The sequence below is a fragment of the Apaloderma vittatum genome, unplaced genomic scaffold (genome assembly GCF_000703405.1).
Source record: "Apaloderma vittatum isolate BGI_N311 unplaced genomic scaffold, ASM70340v1 scaffold15770, whole genome shotgun sequence".
NCBI classification, from domain to species: domain Eukaryota; kingdom Metazoa; phylum Chordata; class Aves; order Trogoniformes; family Trogonidae; genus Apaloderma; species Apaloderma vittatum.
The window spans coordinates 1-22,199 of NW_009692984.1; the positions used below are offsets into that span (position 1 = coordinate 1).

The 22,199-nt window shown below is 37.4% G+C and overlaps 1 protein-coding gene across 1 annotated transcript in view; it reads right to left on the reverse strand.

Moving 5' to 3' along the window:
- Positions 1–1,154: 1,154 nt before the first annotated feature.
- EXOC3 (exocyst complex component 3) overlaps positions 1,155–22,199 on the reverse strand; it is a 21,118-nt gene continuing 73 nt past the window's right edge. Inside the window, exons 1-12 of the mRNA XM_009876988.1 lie at positions 22,108–22,199; positions 18,661–18,880; positions 17,239–17,920; positions 13,872–13,989; positions 10,967–11,092; positions 9,390–9,490; positions 8,779–8,889; positions 7,606–7,756; positions 6,611–6,733; positions 3,354–3,515; positions 1,932–2,059; positions 1,155–1,772 (exon numbers count right to left, since the gene is read on the reverse strand). The exon at positions 22,108–22,199 is cut by the window's right edge and continues 73 nt beyond it. Of these exons, the coding sequence (XP_009875290.1) occupies positions 1,601–1,772; positions 1,932–2,059; positions 3,354–3,515; positions 6,611–6,733; positions 7,606–7,756; positions 8,779–8,889; positions 9,390–9,490; positions 10,967–11,092; positions 13,872–13,989; positions 17,239–17,920; positions 18,661–18,880; positions 22,108–22,199 (2,186 nt within the window). The 3' untranslated portion in view covers positions 1,155–1,600. The remainder of the gene's footprint in view (positions 1,773–1,931; positions 2,060–3,353; positions 3,516–6,610; positions 6,734–7,605; positions 7,757–8,778; positions 8,890–9,389; positions 9,491–10,966; positions 11,093–13,871; positions 13,990–17,238; positions 17,921–18,660; positions 18,881–22,107) is intronic.

A 22,199-nucleotide genomic window follows, 5' to 3' on the forward strand; every position in this document is an offset into this window, starting at 1 on the left:
CGGCCGGCGGAGGGCGCGGCCGGGGCCGCTCCTGCGACAGCTCCCCGGCGGGCAGGGTTTGTCACGCAGGGGAAACATTGCGGGGATACGGGGTTACTGCCGCAGAGGAAGAAGAGAGCAGAGGCGGAAGCAAAGGCCGATGGTCAGATTTTCCCTTGGACAAACGGAAGATCAGAAGCGCGCAGCACAACCCCGTCAGGTACAGCCCAGAAACCACAGGGTTGAAACTGAGCCACAACCCAAACTGGCATCACCTCAGTAATTCTTAACCGAACACAACCCTCCAAAATTTAGTTTTATTTCCCCTCACCCTGCCTGCAGTTTCTGTGAGCTGCGTAAGGTCCCATGGCGGGGTGGAGGGCTGCCAGACCTTGCTGGAACTCCTGAGGTAGCAAGTGGAGGCTCTGCCGACCTGTCCTCGGCCTCTGGAAAAGCCACAATCTTTGTTCTGTCCTTTGTCCAAACCGCTGACCTTGCATGTAGCCCTTCCAGGGTAAGGAGGAGTCAGTGCAAGGAGTGGAAAGGCACAAGTTCCGGGTGTTCACAGGCCCAACAAGTTACACCTACCAGCTCCAGAACATTAATTACAACAATGTAGGCTCATGTCTACCTTGAACTTATCTCTGACAACTCTGTTCAGGTACTAAGAGACAATGCCTTCATTGGGTTCTTCATAAAGTCACTTTAAATCCACAATTTTCTAGTAATAGTTCGTAAGTAGAATAGATAATACCGAAAATTAGCTTTAAGCAGTAATCTGAAAATACCATGGTAATAAAAAACAGTATCTTGTGGTTCCAGAAAACTATTAAATCCAAAGTTTATTCCCACTTCAAACAAAACAAATAAACATTTAAATCTACTGTAACTCTATAAGGATGCAAGGAATACATATCTGAAGGTAGCAATGGTTTAATATTTTATTGAATGGGCAGTGCTTTATGTGCTACTTTTAGCAAATCAATGAAAAAAAAAATTGTACCTCATGTCTTTATTTATTCACCCTATAATCAAATTGCATAACAGCAATTCCATTCAGTCCCTTAGTCGGGGAACTGATTTCATAATTAAGCTTTCTGCAATAAACTATTTTACACCAAAGTAAGTACATAAAGTATAATGTGAAAGTGGATTGAGGTTGTTGATATATGCTCAATGAAGTGCCATACAAAGACAGTTCTAAAAGAGTCTGCGTAGGTATTGTAAGCAATGGATGTTAGTATACCCAGCACTAATACAGCTCTGTTGTCTTTAGTATAAACATATTTATACAGCATTGCAGTGCACCGTGCAAACATATTCCACAAGAAAAATGCATTTGCTGACAGCAAAGTGGCTGTAACAAATGGGTCAGTAAAGAGCTCCCTGGCCATTAGAAGCCTCACTCTTCAAACGTGACCTTTACATCCATCTTCTTTCAGAAATTTCATTACGTTTTCCCACATCCAAGTCTTTAGAAAGAAACATGCCTAACAAGTATCAGTGTATACTGAACTTTACTCAAAAATAGCATTACCAAATTTGCTCTCAAGTATTTCAAACCTGTTGATCCCAGACCTGTAATCACACACACACACACACACACACACACAGTTGTCAGTTACTTTAGAAGTTTTGGCACAGTTAGCGTAGGAACCGTAATTTCTTTAAAAATTGGCACGTAGTTTGGATTCGGTTGGCTTGGACCTTGATCCAAAGTCTCAATGATAGTCTGCTTCATCTCTCTGCTGGCATCACCTCTCACTGTTAGCAAAGCTGCAATATGGTCATCTCTGCCAAAGGAAAATGGTAAAATTCGCATTAGTAGGAATCCTTGCTCAAGTAAGATTTTTGTCAGAAATATCACACATGGTTTTAAAACTTGCCCAAGAATACAAAGAAATTGTGACGTTATCTATCTATATTTTAACTTTCAGGTCAAAGAGAGTTACCTGATATCTGGGTATCTACTGACTAAAGTTGACACTTCCAGATAGAGCAGTGAAGGATCAGTTAGCTTGATAACCTCTGCAATGGCTTCAATGATGTCACAGAGTCCTTCAGTGTCCTCTCCAGAGCCCTGCAAGGTGAAAGTTAAAAAAAAAAATAAATAAAAGAATATCCCCAATAAAAATGAAATCCCCCCAATATCTATAAGCAATCATTTAATTCGTACTTCATCTGACAATTCGCTTTGGTTCCCCAAAGAGCTGGATTTTCAGATATTAAGAAAAAAATATTTGTGAATTGTCACCATAAGGCTCTTCCCTGTTCTTCATCCAGAGACCAGCTCTCAGAAAATCAGTAAAGAAAGTCATGTCTTATGAACAATGATGTCTTTGTCAACATGGTAATGTGCTCTATCCTTCAACTTCAGCTCATTTGCCAGCATAAACATTAGGAAGAACTGATGCAAAAGCCAGATCTCTACTTAAAACCTGGCCCTGCATTAGTTTCCTTCCAGTTATCTGGTCACCAAGGCAGGCTTCATCAACTGATCAACTGATCTGTAATATCTGTTTCATCTCTGGACTACTTTATTGCTCTTAGTTCCAGGTCACCTGGTCCCGGCAATCTGGTATCATTCATTTAATTTCTTCCATAACTTCCTCTTATTAATGCCTTAATCTGAAACAGATTTTACACAGAATCCCACATAACAAAGGACTCTGATGTAGGAGCTGCCCCAATGTCTCCCACAACAAGCAGAGATGAATGCCTCCCTTCCCCACCCCCATCTCATTTTTCAGGCTTTATCTTTCTCTGAATTCCTTTTGCATTTTGTCACCTTGTTGGCCCTAGGAGCTTTCTGACAGATTTCTGCTCCTTCTAAATTTAAAAAGAGATTTAGTGTTCATTTTAGGATTACCTTGTACATTTTTTCTCAAACACCTTTTTTTGCCTGTCTTTTCCATTTCTACTGTATTTTAAAGGAGGTACTTCCGTTGTTGATTCTAAATGAATACATTGCGTGCTAATTAGGTAATAAGTAACTGCATCTGTTTCATGCAGCATGACCCTTTCTTCCAGCCAGGAGAAACAAAGCTTTTTTTTTTTTTTCCCCCAACCAAACAACTGCTTTTTTATTTCATTTATATGAATTCAGGGTACCCATCTCCATGAGGCCATTCTACAGCTGTAGAGAGCTGTAAAAACACAAAGCGGCAGAGAACAGTGCTCAGGAAGTGGAGCAGCAGGCCTCTGGGTGTTCATAAAGTCTGTCTGTGCCTTCAGCCGGCATCCCTGATGTTCACAAGTCACCCAACGTTTTGGAGATGCGCAGAACTAATTCTAACCATTTTCTCCAAGCAGCAAACATGCGTGGTTTGTCATAAATTACCAGGTTAACAGCATCATCCAAAGCAAATACATACAGCTGCAAGCTTCTTGAACAGAAATCTGAACTGTTCTGCTTCTTTGATCATTCTTTCTGCACCTTCTTTTCTCTCTTCTGCATTCTTGAAAGATATACGTTTTAACATGATTGCTCTGATGTACTCCACAACCACTCTCCGATGGGCCTCAATAGTCATTGTCTGGAGGAAAAAAAAAAGAAAAAAAAAAGAAAGTGGTGGATTCTGCCAGTGATACCTGCAAATGTAGCCACTATTTTCAGTCTTGGAACAATAACTAGGCTGGGAGGTTGGACTAACTGACCTTTTAAAGGTCACTTCCAACCCAACACATTCTGTGATTCTAAGAAATACGTATTTGCATTTAATCACCAGTACACAGTTCCTGCTAATGCTACACTTTGAGTTGCTTTAATTTTCACAATGCTAACAGAAATAAAAATCTGTCCTTCCCTAATGGAAAGGGTGTGTCAGTTAGAAGAAAGAGAAACAACAAACCCATTCTATCTCTAATAGCATGTCTGAATTATTTCTGAGGAGCACCAAAGACAAGAAGAAGAAACATGAAATAATTTGGATGATCTTTAGAACAGACTTGGCCTTGGCCTTGCTCTTTCTATCTGGTGAAGGAATGACTGGCCATCACGGAGGCTTCTGCTGGAGAACACTGCATTGTAGATCTTGGCTACGTTATCTATGCTCTGGGTCAAGCCTGGTAAGAAGTCCGGACAGCCAGCGGCAATGACTTTCTCAAATTTTCCTTCACTGATGTGCTGTTCTGTACTTGTCTTTTTGTAGGAAATAGTTATTGGTGAATAGCTACTAAACAAAGCAGCTGGTATTGGTGCAAGAGTAATGCTGAGGTTTGGAAATAAAGAACAAAACAAAAACCCCAAAACCTTTGCAGGTTTTTTTCAACTTCAATGCAAGGAGAATCCTTAAATCCCACAAGTCCTCGGGTGTTTATTTTTTTTCTGCGAAGCATGGTGGCAAAGTTACCTATGAGTAAGAAAAAGCCTGCAAACTTTTAAACGTATTATTATATATCAAGCTTTAGTTTCAATCAGCACGTTCTTCAGCAAAAATTTTGTAGAAATATTTCAGGAAAGATAGAAAAGAAAAATAAAAAATAAAAAGGGAAAACAACAGACTGCAAATATTGGAAGTCACAGCCTTCATCTAGGACACAGAAAATACTATGTCAAATCCTGCTTTCAAGAGTGTGTAGAAATACCAGTTTACTGGTTGTGTTTTCCCCTGTAAGCACTGGTTAGGCCACATCTCAAATCCTGTGTTTGGTTTTGGGCCCCTCACTACAGGACAGACATTGAGGTGCTGGGGTGTGTCCAAAGAAGGACAACAAAGATGGCGAAGTGTCTGGAGAACAAGTCTTATGAGGAGCAGCTGAGGGAACTGGGGTTGTTCAGCCTGAAGAAAGGGAGGCTGAGGGGAGACCTTCACGCTCTCCACAACTACCTGAAGGAAGGCCGTAGCGAGGTGGGGGTCAGTCTCTTCTCCCAAGTACCAAGTGATAGGACAAGAGGGAGGGGCCTCAAGTTGCACCAGTTTAGATTGGATATTAGGCAAAATTTCTTCACCCAAAGGGTTGTCAAGCATTGGAACAGGCTGCCCAGGGGAGTGGTTGAATCCCCATCCCTGAAGGTGTTTAAGAGACGTGTAGATGATGTGCTCAGGGACACGGTTTAGTGTTGGACTTGGCATCGCTAGGTTAATGGTTGGACTCAATGATCCTCAAGGTCTTTTCCAACCCAAATGATTCTGTGACACCAACTACACAGAGGAAACTTAACCATGCAGAATAGACTGTGGGAGACTGACACGTCTGCCCCATTCCAATGAAGAGATACTACAGCTGAGAAAAACAACACTCAAGAAGAGTCAACAGTACGATGACAGAATGTTCACTTTATATGTAAGGAAAACAGCAAAGCAGAATGACTAAGATCCAGACCCCCCCTGTTCCAGAACACTGTCCTTTCCATTGGGCTATAGTCTTTTTACAGGTGTTCTGTTCGTGTGGCTTTTAAAAGTTGGAGTTTCAGAGCAGAGGCAACCAAGAATATTTTAAAACTGGAGAAGTCCACCTCAAACCAGGAAAATAGAAGCTTATCACATCCAGCACTAAAACATAATGTGTCTTGTACAGCAGATTCTTTCATGCTGGGAGACAGAGGAATAGCAGTTATGATGAATGTCAGAAAAAATGCACTTTTCTTCCTCATAAGGTGGAAACAAACACTACATGACGAAACACATGTGATTGTAGAGACTGGTATTAACTTAAAGAAACTCATGGCAAGCACTATTACCACTATTACTAAACCAAAATCTGGCAAAGAAAGCTGTTCCATGGACATAGTCTAATTCTGGAACTGGCCTAACTTCTTTCATGTACTTCTTCTGAACTGAAAATGCATATTATCTACTTATAGAGTAAAGCCTCTAGGATCTGCAAATACAGAAGATTAGAGCAGTTGAGCAGTTCCCTCTATCTCTTTAAGAGTTAAGGTTAGAAAGAGTAAGTGTATGATTTTGAGACTGCCGTTTAAGCATTTCAGCTTAATAAGGGTTTGTTCGAAGCTCTCACTTAATCTTGATAGTTTCAAGTATTTCCTAAATCTTAGGGAATCCTTTAAGACATAATAAAAGTGTACAAGTACAATAATACTACTTATTGAATGATAATGAAGAAATCCAGATATTCTTTGACAGACTACAAGGTGGGGAAAAAAAGAAAAAGAAAAAAAAAAAAAAGACAACTGAGCCTAGCACGATTCTCCTATAACAGCATTTTAAACAAGTTACACATTTGTTAAAAGTTATAGCACCAATTTAACTACATTTCATTTTATATATTAAATCTAGGAATTACAGAATATGCATTTAGAAAATAAGTAATTGCAGGCCAGCAACACTAGTTTCAGAAAAGCTAATTTTATCTCACTATAAACCTCTGAAGAGAGGCAGAAAAATACAAACTGGTAAGAATACAATCTAGTAACATGCCAACATATTTTATGGATTAAATTCTGCAATTCTGATTCATCTTTGACAACATTATGTGGCTGTTAACAAAAAAGATAAGAGAGAAATATTAGACTCGGACTTTTGCAATAAGATTATGAACAGTGATGGTTCCAGTGATGAATCAATTCTAATTTCTGTATTCTAATTCTGAATTCCATTCAGGGTTCAGAAATTCCACACCAACATTTCAGAGTACATTAGCAAAGTATTGTAGAATATTTTGCACGTACCTTTTTGTAAGGTTTTTTTATTTTTGCAAAATCATTGAAATAATCCTCTACTGTGACACAGATGGTCCCCACTGCATTAGAGCCCATTAACCACTTCTTTGTCATCAGCTCATTGAGATGTGGCTGAGAAGGTAACAAACAATTGATCAAAACAAATTTTTGACTCCTCCATCTTATCAATGCAGTTGCAAAAAAGAAAAAAAACCAAAGAGACAATTTTAAGTGTCACACATTTCTAAACTACACTCTTTTAAAAGGAATAAACAGGGTAGGAAAATTATGTGATCAGTTGTCAAAATGAAGTTGCCACAGAATCCTATCCTGATGTACACACCGGGTGTGTAGGCAGACCAAGTGCACTAAACTGAGCACTTGTTTCATACAAGTTCTCTAATCTTTATTATGTTCTCTACTTAAATGTCTATGCTAAATTAAAAAATTAAGGTCCAAGGACAAGATTGGTGTAAGAACCAATGACTCCAATTTTAAATATGAAGCATTTTTAAGCTCGCATTTTTTTTAGTAATAAAAAGAATTATTTTTTCCCCTGAGGTATTCTATACAAGAAGCTGGATTTCTTGAACATAGAAATTTCTCAGTCAGAGAGGGCCCACTTTTAGAATCAATTAACTACCTTAATTATAAGTGTACTGCATCTGTACAAAGATGGTAACTTAATATCAGCAGTAGTTTTCGAGTAATTCCTAAAACTCAATTAAGTAAGTATAAAACTAAGTCACTTCCACTAGAAAATACTAACTATATGTAAAGCACCTGTCTGAAGTCATCCTGTGAAATAGAATTAAACAACCTTTCAGCCTCCTACATGCAAACTATACCAGTGAAGAACAATACTGACATTTACTGGCATTTTATTAGCACAGCTCATATGAAATATGATTAGCAATCAAAACGCTTCATAACTACTTCATTCCTGAATTATTTTTCCTTACAAAAATAATACTTTCTTTTTTTTGAGGAAAAAAAATTCTAACCTCTAAATCCATGAAGACTTCATCTAGCAGGCTAGAGCATCCTTCTTTAGCAATGATGTCTAAAGTTGCATCCATATTTGTATGACTGCTTGACAATGTGTCTTCCATTTCAATTTTCAAGTATTTTCTTTTCAGACTGATTATAGATTCTCTGTGACAAATAACAACGCTTTTCATCATCTATCGATGCACAACTGCACTGCTACTAAATTTTGAGAGAACAAAGGTAAGAGCAGATGCCAGGCTCCACACAAACTTAGTGAAATGACTTTTTCAAATTCCTAAAATTGAAGATTGTGCTCATTTTGGCTGGGGTAGAGTTAATTTTCTTCACAGTAGCTAGCATGGGGCTATGTTTTGGGTTTGTCTTGAGAACAGAGTGATAGCTCAGGGATATTTCAGTTACTGCTGAGCAGGGCTCACACAGTGCCAAGGCCTTTTCTGCTTCTCACATTGCCCCACCAGTGAGGAGGTTGGGGGTACGTCAGAAGTTGGAAGGGGACACAGGTGGGACAGCTGACCCCAACTGACCAGAGGGACATCCTAGACCATATGTGACATCATGTTCAGCATATAAATTAGAGGGAAAGTTGTGCTGGGGCCACTGCTCAGGGACTGGCTGGGCATCGCTTGGTTGTTGGTAAGCAATTGTTTTTCATTTTCATCACTTGTCAGGGGTTTTATTTCCTCTTTTTTTTTTTCTTCTTATTTCCTCTTTCATTACAATTTTTATTATCATTATTATTTTATTTAAATTATTAAACTGCTCTTACCTTAACCCACAAGTTCTCTCACTTTTACCCTTCCAGCTTGTTTCCTCCCCATCCTGATAGGCAGGGAGTGAGTGAGTAGCTCTGTGGCGCTTAGTTGCCACCTGGGGTTAAACCATGACAAAGATAAATTTTTCTCTGGCAATTGAATTCTTGGAATAACAAGAGGATTTTCACCAATGAGGGGCTATGGCTTGGCTTGCTAAAGGCAAAAGCAATCGCAGCATTTGCCTCTTAAAACAGCAACATATTTAAACCTGTTGTTTTTGTTTAGTCAGCTAAACTATCTGAACTAAAACCTTCTTCGTATACAAGAGAAGAGAAGGTCCTGGGAAATGTAGTGTTACAACTGAAATACCAATAGTTATTTTTCTTGCCTTACTACAAGAACATGCAAACTTACTTAAAGGTTTGACAGTTGTTGATGACTGCAATCATGTATTGAACATAGCATTGAGGATACTGACGATTTTTAAGATGTTCTTCCTTATACAACTGTGCTTCATCTTTGTACCTGTAACATACACAAGGAATGGCACTAAACAGACAGAAATCTCTAATAACTGAAGTACACCTGTAGGACCAAACACTCCATAAGGACCTGTCAGATATTCAGAAGTATTTAGTAAAGTACTTGTTGCCCATGTGACATGACACGTGACTTGTGTGTCTCTCTGTTCTGGGCAGACTCCAGCCAAGGAGGTGTCTTCTATCATCCTTACAACAAAAGGATATAGATTTAAGATACACAAGGAAGCAGAACTGTCTCCAAAAATTAGAGCTGTGTGCAGAGAGGAACTGAAAGTGTCACGCAGCAGCACAGAACTTCTGCACTGAAACTAGGGAAGGGAGGAAGAAAGCAAGAAAAGGGAAGAAAAGTTTGGTTGGCATGGATGGGACAGGAGAAATACAAGGCAAGAAAGAAACATCCACAGGAAAAACAAGTATTGGAATTGCAGGAACAAAGAGAGGCTGAGGCAGGATAAAGCATTTATATTTAAAAAAACATATTACCTGGTTAGAAATGAATTCATTTGTTGAAGACATAGAAGAAGTACCTTTGTTTTCAAATCTTCATTTATCTGAGCAGCCACCTGAAGATTCTGCTCAAACATCTAAATTAAAAATAGTTTAATTATAAAGAGTGGTTTACCACTAATAAAGGCCTAAGACATAATGCCTACATTGTTGCAAACTCTCACTAGCATCAGCTCTACATATATTTTGGCTGGAGTTTTTTGCCTTTTTTTTAAAACAAAAACAAGAAACAAGCCCAGACAATTGCTGCTGACTAAACCAAAAGTCACTACTTCCATACGTGTAATTATTAAATTATTGACAACTATTAATGTATACTGTTTTTTCCTAATACTGAAAACAGTTGCATTCTTTCTTCAGCAAAAATGTACTTAATATTTTTAATTCATAGGAATTTGACTTGACAGTGGATCAGTGCTCTTGGGTGAAGTCCTGCAGCTACTAATGAATAACCTTATAACTCAAATTCCTTTGCTTTCCCCATACATGAAAGTACTGAGTTCACATTAGTGAAGCCGAATGGACCCCTAAACTTCAGAAACACAACTAGGCACAAGATCTAGGTGACCTACAGGGAACTCTGAGAGAAGGGGGACCAGAAAGGAAGGGTCCAAAGCCAGGTGGAAACATGAGCTGCTTTTATGCTGAGATGATTTCCAAAGCTTCACTGTTACATGAATTACAACATTGCACCCTTTGATGGCACAGCGTTAGAGACAGTCAGCCACCCGTTCCTTTGACATCACACACTTTGTGAAAAGGGTTAGATGAAGTCAACTTTGGCACTAATACAAATGTTAAAGAATGTAGCAGAAATCCTTGTAAAAGATAGAAAAAATAATAGCAGGAAACAAATGCGGGATGAAGAGAACATCGGTCTTTCATTGACACAGGATTTGTAAAGAAAAATTAGTATAATAAACTGACATTTTTCTGGTTTTTAAAAATAATTTTTAAAACTTTCTATTTTTACTATCAATGACCAAGTCGTGCAAGTTGGGGTTTTTTTTGTGTGGAGGGTTTTTGGTTTTTTTTAAGATCTTAGAAATAGCTTTTCTGTTTAGAGGCTATTTAATAATTTAAACAGCAACACTTCTGATGTTCAATGGTACTTTTCGTTCCAGTATTAAGGTGTTTGCATAATGAATAATTTATAGGAATAAATACATGTCTAACTACCTCAGTACCATATTAACAGACAATATTCTACTAACTTACAAACTTCTCATCTAGTAAGCTTACATTACAAGTTGACACTAGGAGACTTAAGTAAAAGCAGTTAACAAAATAGGCTGGGAAGACACATAAAAAGAACTAAGTCTCTAAGTGTTAAAGACAAAAAAAAAACCCCACCCCAAAACCAGAAAAACACCCTCACTCAGAAAAACCACCCCCTCCAACTAACAATTCTACAGGAAAAACACCGAACAAAACTATACTTCAGTAGACACCATCATTCCAAAAAAATTAGTTTCCCCCTCCTGTCCCTCCATTCCCCCAAACCCGTGCACTGCTGCTGCAGCTTTTCTACGATAACGAAGTTTCTATTATACCTGAAAAACGATAGCTGGGAGCGTAGTCTGATAGTACCCATCTTGATCTGCTTCTGGTTCAGTTTCTTTTATCCAGTCTTTTTTATCTGTCTCCAGTGCTTTCCGTAGCCAGCCAATGATGTTAGACTACATTAAATAAAACAACCAAGAAATTTTTTTTTTTAAATTGTAACACAATAAAAAACCCCCACTGCACTATTTGGAATAGCAGCCATTTCCATAATGAAGAGTGGCAAGACAATGCTGAGCACTCTGGTCATCCCTTCAGGATAAAGGAAACACAGACAAACTAAATCTTACATTGACAAAGGTTACTATCGGAAAAACTAGTGATGCAGTTTGAATCAAGCTTAAGCACATTTTGGAAGGGGAGCGCTCCAAACACGAAGAGCAAGCCAGTTTGTCAGAATCAACATGTTCACTAACTTTGGAAGCCTCATGCTTTAGGTTTCAAACTGAATTTTTCAATAACTAAAAAAAAAAAAAAAAAGGGTAATAATGTTGGAAAAGTAGTACATATCTGCTTGTAGTCTTTTTAGCTACATTTTAGGAACACGATGCATGTTACCAGTGAAAACAAAACCTCAGGATTAGATTAAATGAGTTGTATTTCTTGGAATTTAAGTGCTGCAGAAAATAGCGATGGAGATACAATAGCTGGCTCTCCTCCCATACAAGCAGCACATTATACAACAAGCAGGCATTAAGAACAACTGCTTTTAGAACTAGATTAAACCAGTTTTCTGATCGCTTACATGACACAGATACCACGGACATATTTACAAGAGTAGGCAGTAAAGACCTGCATGTTTGCTAGATATGTAATTTGATTCTTGGATTTCTGTCTATCTAAAATAATTATCCCTGTGTTTTCAAAGGATTGAAGGTTTCTGCCTCTTTTCTTCTGTGTTCACATTTAGTTCAATTCCCTTGTAAAACAGAGGATCACACTTCTTTCTAACATATAATAAGAAAATTATTGTGCCCTACCAGGCAAAATCAGACACAATCAGCAGGCATGTACAGAAAGCGGGGGAAAAAAAAAAGTCTAAAAAGTACATTAAAAAAGTTTACTTTTTAAAATGTACTAAATCAGTATCCTTTTGTCAAAAAAACCTATGTGCAGCTAAGGTGAAGGAAATCGAAAGCTCTACAATATTCCTGCACAAGAAAGGCTGTTGACTAAACACAGACCTGTAGTCTTCTTTTCTTTTTGACTATAGGGAGTGGTCTGTCAAGTGCTTATCTTGGAAAGTACATACAGTGCCATCTTCAATTATGTTCCTTATAAGCCTGGAATTACTTTGATGAGATATGATTTGTGAAGAAGAATTAATCTTTTAAGCTAGCACATCAACATTTTTCACCTTTAGATCATTATTTACAAGAACTTGTTTTTTCAGGCTGAGGTGCTTGGGAAAAAAAGTATTTTATAATAAATCTGTTAAAATCTATAGCACTTTGTTTCTCATGAAAATGACACATTTTTATTGCCTTAAACATAAATATTTAAGTTGATAGTCACAAATAGGAAAGGCTTTCATTTACCCAAACAGAACCAGTTACATTTTGTTTATAAGTAGTTTTAAACACAACATCAAAAGAAATAAAGCAGAAGTGTATGTGGGAATGTCCAGAATATTAGATGAGGCTGAATCCTGTGAAACAAATAGGCAGTTTCAGCTTTTTCTGCCTTGAAAAGGTAATTCAGCCAAAAATCAAAACCAGCAAAAGAAAACTACTCTGCATTTAACAAAATAGCAGCTTTGCTTTATTTTTAGAATATAAATACCACAATGTTCTATATATAATACTTTTCAATAAGTAGGGAATAATATTTCTGAAAAACCAATATAGGTATATTTTTTCATCTTAAGAGGGAACAAAATGAATCCAAGGGCATTTCCTGAGTCAAGCCAAAAGTAGCTTGAGAAAACAAACCAAAGACTTTTTATCTGAAAGGTAAGTGCAGAAAAACAAACTTGCATAAAAGTCCTAGTAAAGCTAATGTGAGGAAGAGCTTCTGCTAGCACTTCCACGAGACATAACAAGATCAGCTCATATTGTGATGTTGAGTATCAAGTTGCTGTTGCTGGACATATTTAAGTAGCTGACACATCCAAAGAAGCAAAAAATTCCCCTCCTCTGCTTGGCAGAGCTCCTAAACTGAGGAGGAGAGGCGGAGAAGGAATTCAACTGAACAACATAAGAAGAGCAAGTCCAAAGTCCCAGTTATCCCAATATCCAGTCTCAGAGGCAATCAATGGTGCATCTTTAAAGAAAAATACATTTGGAAACCTAACAGTCACATAATGATTCCTTTGCCATGTAGTTGACCAATTTCCAGTGACTCTTGCGACATAAAGACACTGTTTCTTGGTTATTTAAGGCTCACTTGAAACGGTAAGAAATGAAATAGAAATTGAAACTTGAGAAGGAAATTATGCTCATGCAGTCAACTGGCATGAAACGAAAAAGCTTGTTAAAAGAATCAAACTGGCAAACACGAACATTCTCATTACCTTGAAAAAATCACATCTGTGTTGAACGTCGGTGTAGTTACTACAGGGACCAAGTTCCATCCAGTGGCTTGTAAGTATAGCAATGCCCAACACACTGGTGCTATGAATTTAGACATATGAACACCCTAATTCCTTCCTTTTTAATATAATGAATAACAGAGTCTGTAAAGCATAATTACTGCTTGAACTTCATGATTTACATTTGTAAAATCATCTATTTCTAACTTTATAACGAAACCTACACATAGTATATGAAAATCTATAAACGTAATGCTACCGAGTTCACACTTGTCACGCTAGTTTCCTCTGATGGAGGAACAGCACTGAGGCACTAATGTAGCTATAAACTCATCCAAAGGTGTCTTTACATTGTTATTACTCACAGTGAGTGTTGACATATACTTGCTGAGAAGCTGGTCTACCACGTTTTGTGAAATGAGAGGATCAAGAGAATTTACATCCACTTCGGGAGACAGTTCTGAATATCCCATCATCTCTGTACTGAGTTTAAAAAAAAATAAAAAAATCCATATTAGTAAAGAAAAATTGGATGAAAAGTTAAAAATTCTGCAGCTTTTTTTGTATGACTGCTGTAAGGGGCAATATTCCAATATCTATTATTTCAAGAAGTTCTCAATAGTAACTTCAACAATAAAAGGCATTTACAAGGAATGCAAATAAAACTATAAAAAAGAAAGAATGGGATGTAAAAGCTATAGCTCAGCATATATTAAAAAACATGTTAGAGACATTTCATATGTTTCTAACTTTTATGTACAATAGTTAGTGATTGCTTAAGACTGAATAAAACCCAACTGTTTCAACCCGTGGGCTCTTAATAGGGGGCATTTTTATATGTCTCTTAAATTTCAGAGATGATGACAAACAACTAACACATTCTGAATTTCATAATGGGAAAGATCAGTGAAAAGTACAAAATACTCTTCTTGGAGTTTCTCAGAAAAGCTTCTGTTCTGCTTCTTGTATCACATCCATATCAAAGCTAAAATATATTAAAATAACATCTACTAATGCTTCCTGTATTGGTAGAGAACACACCTAATATAAGAGGAGATATTTTGCACGCCAGATCAGAAGTGCATTTCACGGGCATTTTAGTAGAACAGCACCATTAGCTATACTTGCTTGCAAAGGAAAATTCTGGATTTTATAGGACAAGAAAGAAATCAATATTCAGAATTATTTTTGACAAGGATTATATAAAATTAATACTTTACAGCAATATTTTGCATCCGTACAAGATTATATAATGAGTTGCTTGTGTAACTATAAAAAGAAACCAAAGCTATGCCGAAGCACAACATAGCAAGAACTCTTTAATACTTCATGCTCAGAAAATCAATAACTCAAACCCACACTCTTCAGAGAATGCTTCATTAAGAGTTGATGGAATATATTCAATCATAATAACATAAACTGTTTCACATTCTATTTCTAGTGTGCTTTTCAGAAGGAAGCCACAGATATACTGTATTTGCAGGGGCAACTATAAAAGACAAAGAGCAAATTAAAAAACCCAAATCCTAAACAAGTGCTTAGGTTTGTATATTTCTGCAAGTTTATGTTATTGTCTGGGTACATGCAGTGAATCAACATAGTGGTGCTTCCACTATGTGAAAAAAAATAAATCTCAAAGCCCTAAAAAAAGGAAAAATACTATAACTAAAAAAAAACCACCCAAGTTCAGCTACTGTAACTGAACACTTTACATTTGTAACATTTTTTGAGCCTTTAGAAAAAGAGACTCAAGCTATTCAGAAAACTGAATTTCCTTCTGTTACTATTTACACTAAAAATACAAGTAACAGTGGGACCTGCTCTAGGCTTCTGCAGGGAAGATATGAGAAGCTGTTTACGGCACCGTGCCACATTAGAAAAATATTTCTAGCCTCATTATACCATCATTATCCCTATTACACAAGGTCACACAGATATTAAACCCTTCTCAAAGCTTATCAGCTGCAAACCTGAAACAAAGACCACAGGCGTCCACACGGAGAATGGGTTTATTTCTCAGCTATGTGCTGAATACAGGTATAAAAGCAGCTTCCAAGACACACTCTAGTAAAGAACAAAATTGTTTTAAAACCGCTATCTTGTAAATATTGTAAACAGAAGTTACGCATGGTTTTCTTATCAATTCATTACACGGAAAAAACCCTCAGTGCTTCTCTTAACTGATCAGTATTTTCTCAGCTGGTTTTGAAGTGCAGTTATAATATGCAAATACAAGTAGAAATTTATATGCTCCCTCTAATATTCAACTAGATTTACTTCAAGTAGAGAAATATTAGAAAGGACAAAATTATTTTGCACTCTACAATGTTCCACAGAAGCCCACAAGAATGTAATAGCCATTTTGAACGTATTTTTCATACAGGGAAAAGAGGGTGAAATATCCCAGAAACACAATTCTTACTATGTCATATAGGCCATCCTCCTTCACAGCTTATTACAAACATATCCCTATAAAAAACTGCAGTAACTGAGATTTGGTAAGCTTTACGTTATCCCACTTGAGCACTTCACACTTCTCACTCACAAGCCTGGCCTGCCTCCTTCCACTGTCCACTACAAACAAACATGACAAGCAGTTATCATTCTCCTTCTCTTTATAACAGTTTATTGTAATCTGTAAGAATACAATTACCATGCTGCCCTCTCAGGCTTTTTTTTGTCCCCCCCGCCTCAGAGAAGACAGAAACTCAAAGCTGCATCTCTCCTATACCCTGCATAGGTCTGTAAGTCTGCTCCTTGGAGGGAAGAAAAGCAGAACTTCATAGTGAAGAGCAAACAACAGAGTTCTTAACACAAAATAATCTTAAAGCTGGTTATGAAGATTCTACAGAACAGTATTAACTCCTAACTATTTGCTGTAGGGTATTACACTCTAAATCTATCAAGTGTCCAATTTGTTGAATTGGTGAGATTGAACAATTGAAGATGGCAAAAGTGAACACAGCACAGACTCTGGGTCAATGCCAGCTATTGAGAACAGGATTACAATCATGAGCCACAGAAAGGCTTGCATTACTTTTTCCAAAACAAATCAGTTGCTCTAGTAACTGCATGCCAGTAAAAACTAAACAGTTTCCATTAGAGTTGTTTCTATCTGGAGGATTAAAAAAAAATAAAATAAAAAGGACATGGTGCTAAGTTATCCCAACAAACCATACAAATCAAAGGAAAAAAAGTATCACAGAGTACCACAACCTGCAAGCAGAAATTCTAAATAAACAAATCACCACACAGTTGTGAGAGAAAACCTGAGGGAAGTTACTACATTCTTTCCATTTAACAGTAATGAAGCAACACTGAAACAGTCCCAACTCCTGTAAAAAAGAACAATAGAAACTGAAAAACCATCGTGGCCAACAAAAAATATTTTGTTCCACACACATTAGCACTCAGTCTCTTCTGTTCTTCCCAATACCTCAAACCTGCACAAAAATACAAGGTGACTGCAGCTTCAAGCAGGTCTTTAACTGCATTAAAACATTAAGCTTACAAAGTAACTCAAAATCACATATTAGAATATGCAAACAAGTTTCAAGGAACAATTTTCAGAAAGCAAAATGCACAACAAACATCAAACCAGAAAGTTCTTTACTCCTGTCTCTGTTTTGGTTTACCTTCTTATATGCCAACAGACATCGCAAATATTAGCACATGAACCTTTTGCATGCTTACTCTCATCTACTGCTAACAGGAAAGATAAGGGGACCTTACCTTTTGTATGTATTTAAAACCCAGGTTAGAAGGCTAACAATCTCATTTGCTTCCAGATCCTCTGCAGCAAGCTCTTGCATGCGGGTGGACAAAGCTTGATGGTACATGTTTAGCAATTTGTTGAAAATGTCATAATGTGGAGGAAAACATTGATCCAGCAGGGTTTTAGCCACAAGGAGGTCATCAAGGACATATTTACGTATGATTTCTAGATGGCGCACAAGCCACATTTTGTCAGATTCTCTAGTATCCGCTTGAGTGCCTTCAATTCGCGTGCTCACAGTTCTTTCCAAAATGTTGAACATTTTTTCTTTCCACTTCTTTGGTCTGCCAGGAGGTATAAACCCAGTTTGCTTTTTCCGGTCCAACATGCGCCTGTCAATTTTCTCCTCCCTCTCAATTATTCTAACCACAGAAACAAGCAAGGTTGGATCTCGACGAACCGTAACTAGAGATCTTTGAACCACCATCCAAAGTTGCTTTGCTAACTCCTCAGAAAGTTTCTGCATATCCCCAAAGTATGTATGGATGAGGTTCATGTCATGTGTGTTTCTGCTGTCCATGCGATACTGCTCATACATCAGGTTATCACGAGAACACTCCAAATCCATGAGTTTTCGATGAGCTTGCAGAAGTTCCCCTCGCTCAATCAGATCTTGGGTCTCCCTGACTATCTCTGGAACTGAAATATGACCAAAAAGGAGGGAGAAAAAAAGAAGAAAAAAAAAGATAAAACACCACAATCAAAATACAAGACAGAAGACTAGCAAACAAGCTGAAGAACAGCTGTAGTAATTCTTTTAAAATATTTGGTTGGATTCTGTGATTGTGCTGCCTCATTCTGAAGCAAGGACTGCACAGTTAAACTGAACTTCAGGCAGTTTATACTTGTGCTTGTAACATTAATGGAAATCCTTGAGGGTCCTAACTGTTATGTGAGAAAGACTGCCAGAGAATCTTTGAGATCTTGCTGTTTCATATTTTGCCTTTCTTTGCAAAAACTTTCACTTCCTCAAATAATTTGGGATTATTTTTACCGAGCAGGCTTGCTGCAGGTGCCCAATTCACTGGCAACATTCCAGATCTTTCCAAATCTTCTTTCTGTACATGACACTTCTTTATTTCAGTCTTCTATATTAAACAGTTATCCCTGCTACTGATCACTAGCAAGAAACTTTTTTTGTGACTTGTATTTGATTATGAGATAGGCCAGACTAGAAGTTCTTAGAGTGCAATTTGGACTTGACATACTATGTGGTTACCACCTACTTCCCTGAATGTGACGTGTAAGCGATTCTCTCTTAATTCTTCAACCCCAGTGAGGTTTAAAGTTCTCAGCATTACGTGACAACCTTACACCCGTTAGTATCATTTGAAAGTGCTTTTAGTACACGATGGATTGCATAAAGAATATTAGGTTACCTGAAAAGATGTTCTTGAGATTTTCTACGGCAGCTGCCAATTGGCTGTGCTGCACTACAGCATCCTTAACATCCTTGAGGTTTTCTATGGTGTTGATGCTCTGTCTCCAGTCCTTATTGACATCTATCAAAGACTGCTGGATGTCCTTTACATCATTCAGTGCATTGTGCAGTTGACTTAAACCTGTTCGTACTCCATCTAGCTGTGACTGGATTGCTGCCTTAAATACAAACACAAAGACAAAGGAAAAACTCGTATTAATCATTATAAGTTCCATATTTTCAACATTTCTCAATAATTAATTTTTGTTTCAGAGGTAAAAGAAAAAACAAAACAAACTGAAAAGGGAACATCATAGCTTACTGGAAATGTCTACCTTATTCTGTGTGCATGCATATATTCTTTTTTTGAAGTTCTGAAGCTGTATCTAGTTTTAAAGGATCAACTGGTTCACCCACAAAGGTAAGAGGAGCTTAGACAGACAGATCATCTTCTTTAGGAATCTCTGTTAAAGCAGGAACATGGGCAGGCAGAATTTCTTTGTGTTTCCTTAATAAATTTGTATTAAAGGAGGATATCAGAAGAAAGCTGATCCAGATGTTTCAGTATAACGCTTGGTATGTATAGGTTAACAAAACACTTTACTGAAGCAATCAAATATTTTGACTCACAAACGAAAAGGTTCAAAAAAAAGGAAAAACCGGGAGTTCTGAAATCCTATTAAAAAACTCCAAAACCACAACCCTTTGGCTTGTCGTGCCTGAAGTAAAAAAAATATAAAATTGAAAGTAATTCAGTCAGAAGAAAAACCAACAAAACCCAAACTTAATAAAAATTTTACACTGTGAAATATCAACCACCAGATTATCTTGGCATATAGAGAGGTTATTTATACAGCTATCTCTTCGCAACAGGTGACACATGAAATAATGACTCTTGAAATACTGTGTTAGTCCTGAATATCACGTGACAATTCAGACACCTTACAGAAAGTGCATTATACTGCATATCTGAGTGAAAGAAATCATATCACATCCACAGTATGTGTTTAATATATGTCTGCTTAAAAGGATGTGACTAAGATGAAACAGGTGAGTAGAAAATGAAACTGGAAATAATAGACTTAAAAGACATACCAATGACAAAACATCAGTGAAAAGTCAGTTGTGTATCTCAGGGACTTGAAGCAACCAGTAAAGAAATGAGGCACTAATGGTTTTGCTAAGCTCAAAGCACATTTTTTGCCATACTTTTAAGGCCAAAAAGCTTGGGCAGTTGCGGAACTTTTTGTCTGATACTAGAAGCCAAAGAGGAAATCCTGGTAACTACGAACAACATTTATCGTGTTTTAAATGTACTGGCAAAGTCCCAGAAAAACGCTGTGATTAATCTTAAACTACTGCTATTTATGTACTTTCAAATTATGACATGCTGATTTTACTGATAAAAAGTATTTTCCTGCCAGGCTCAGTACAATTAAGCAGTGCTAAGGCATTTTTATACATTATCTATGTACAAAACTGCTGCAGTGACACAACTTTTCCCTATACAAAACTGCTACAGTGACACAACTTTGCCCTACAGGAAGTGAAGTAATTTGGATACTCAAACACAATCTTCTGACGCTGACCATAAAGTATTTTAAAGATTACATTAACATTAAATATTCAATAATTCTGGTTTGACATTTCAATTTCTTCTGAGGCAGATCTTCCAAGTATTACATATTCCAATTTTTGCCTATTTGACTTTTGTGGAATCTTGATTATGTTAAACAGAAACAGTCACTAATCTTGATGACTGATAAAAATGGCTACGGAAAATTCTAAAACCAAACATCCACCCATGTTCAGTTTGTCTTCTTGGAGTCAGCTGGGCCCAGGGTAGGGGAGCGGAGCAGGTTGCTTTGAGCAGCCTGGTCTAGCAGGAGGTGTCCCTGCCCATGGCAGTTCAGTTGGAACCAGATGATCCTTAAGGTCCCTCCCAACCCAAACCATTCTGATCCATCCTGATTCATCCAAAGAAAACAGTGACAAAGAAAGATAAAAGCATATCCAGCCAGAAGAAAACACCAACATGTTCACACCAAAAGATTTACCATGTGTTCCTTCACATAGATGAAGCAGCAGAGGTTTTTCAACAGTGATCCAAGCTGAAAAGTCAGCAACTCCTCTGGCTGATGATCCTGATGACCCTGTCTCTCCAACCTCCACATGACACATATACACAGTTCAGAATACAGAGCAAATGTATTTCTTACATCGTCTCTGTGCTCCCACCCATTACAGTCAGTCTCATGGGAAAAAACACTTTGATACTCATTGCGTCACTAATCATCACCCGCTTTGGGAATGCATCCTGGATGGATTAAGGGGTATTGTACTTCTTTTTGAATTGGGTACTTCTGACCACGTATAGATGACTGAAGTTAAGATAACTTAAGGAAACTAGCTATAAAGCGGATTTAGGCATTTATGAAGCTTAAAAATTTATGTTATCACTGTCTATAAAGACAGACAAATGACTGGACTCATATACTATAAATAAATCACAGTAACTAAACAACTGATCCATTATTAATAGACTCCAATTTATGCTTCCTACCTTAAATCTAGTCCAAGTCATCAGGAAAATTTCTATTTCTATGCTATAGACAAAAATTAGCATGTAATTTGCTAATAGTTTTTTTTCCGCTGTGAACAAAGATAGGCTCTTCTACACTTCATGCAGACTTCCACAATGAAGGAGCCATCAAATAGTTGTGAGATAAACTATTCTGAAATATAAGATTACATACGGTGTATATCAGCCATTTTAATCTGGTAAACCCAAAAATAATTTGCAAAACACTTTTTTAAGGCTTTACTCCAGTTATTTAATAGAGTGATCTAAAATGACTGTTGGCTGGTGACTACCAGTGAAGGAAGACAACACAGAACTTAGCAACCCAGACAGTAAACATAGGGTGACTTTACTCATATTTCAGGCTAAGTCTGTGCATGTGTGTTTGTGCGCACTCACAAGTACACATGTGAAGGAGGGGAAAATCATGGGGTACACTCCCACAAGAGACAAGAATCTGACAGATTTTAGCTATCTAGTATAAACACATACAAAACTCAGATGCTAAAATGACTCATCGGTTTTTTGTTACAGGTTCTGTATTTGATCATTAAGACCAAGGTTTGCTGGCTGACAGACTATGCAGCACAAAGGCAGCTGTCCATGGAGAAACTACAGATGTTACAGAACATAGGAGCACTTGAAATGCTTGAATAAACTTTCAGTAAGATGCACAACATTAGTCTGCATTACTTTCAGGATGCAAAGTTTCTGTTTTGGACACAGAGAAAAAATTAAAGTTTATGCTGGATGAAAATGTAGGGGAAAAAAAAAAAAGTGTATTCATGCCACATCACGAAGACTTGGGGCTATGAAACTTCATACCTTGAGTCGAGCTTCTACTGAAGCCTTCTTCCGAGCTTCTCTCCTGCGATACTGCTCCACTTTATCCAGCTGATCAGGACGCTGAAGCATTC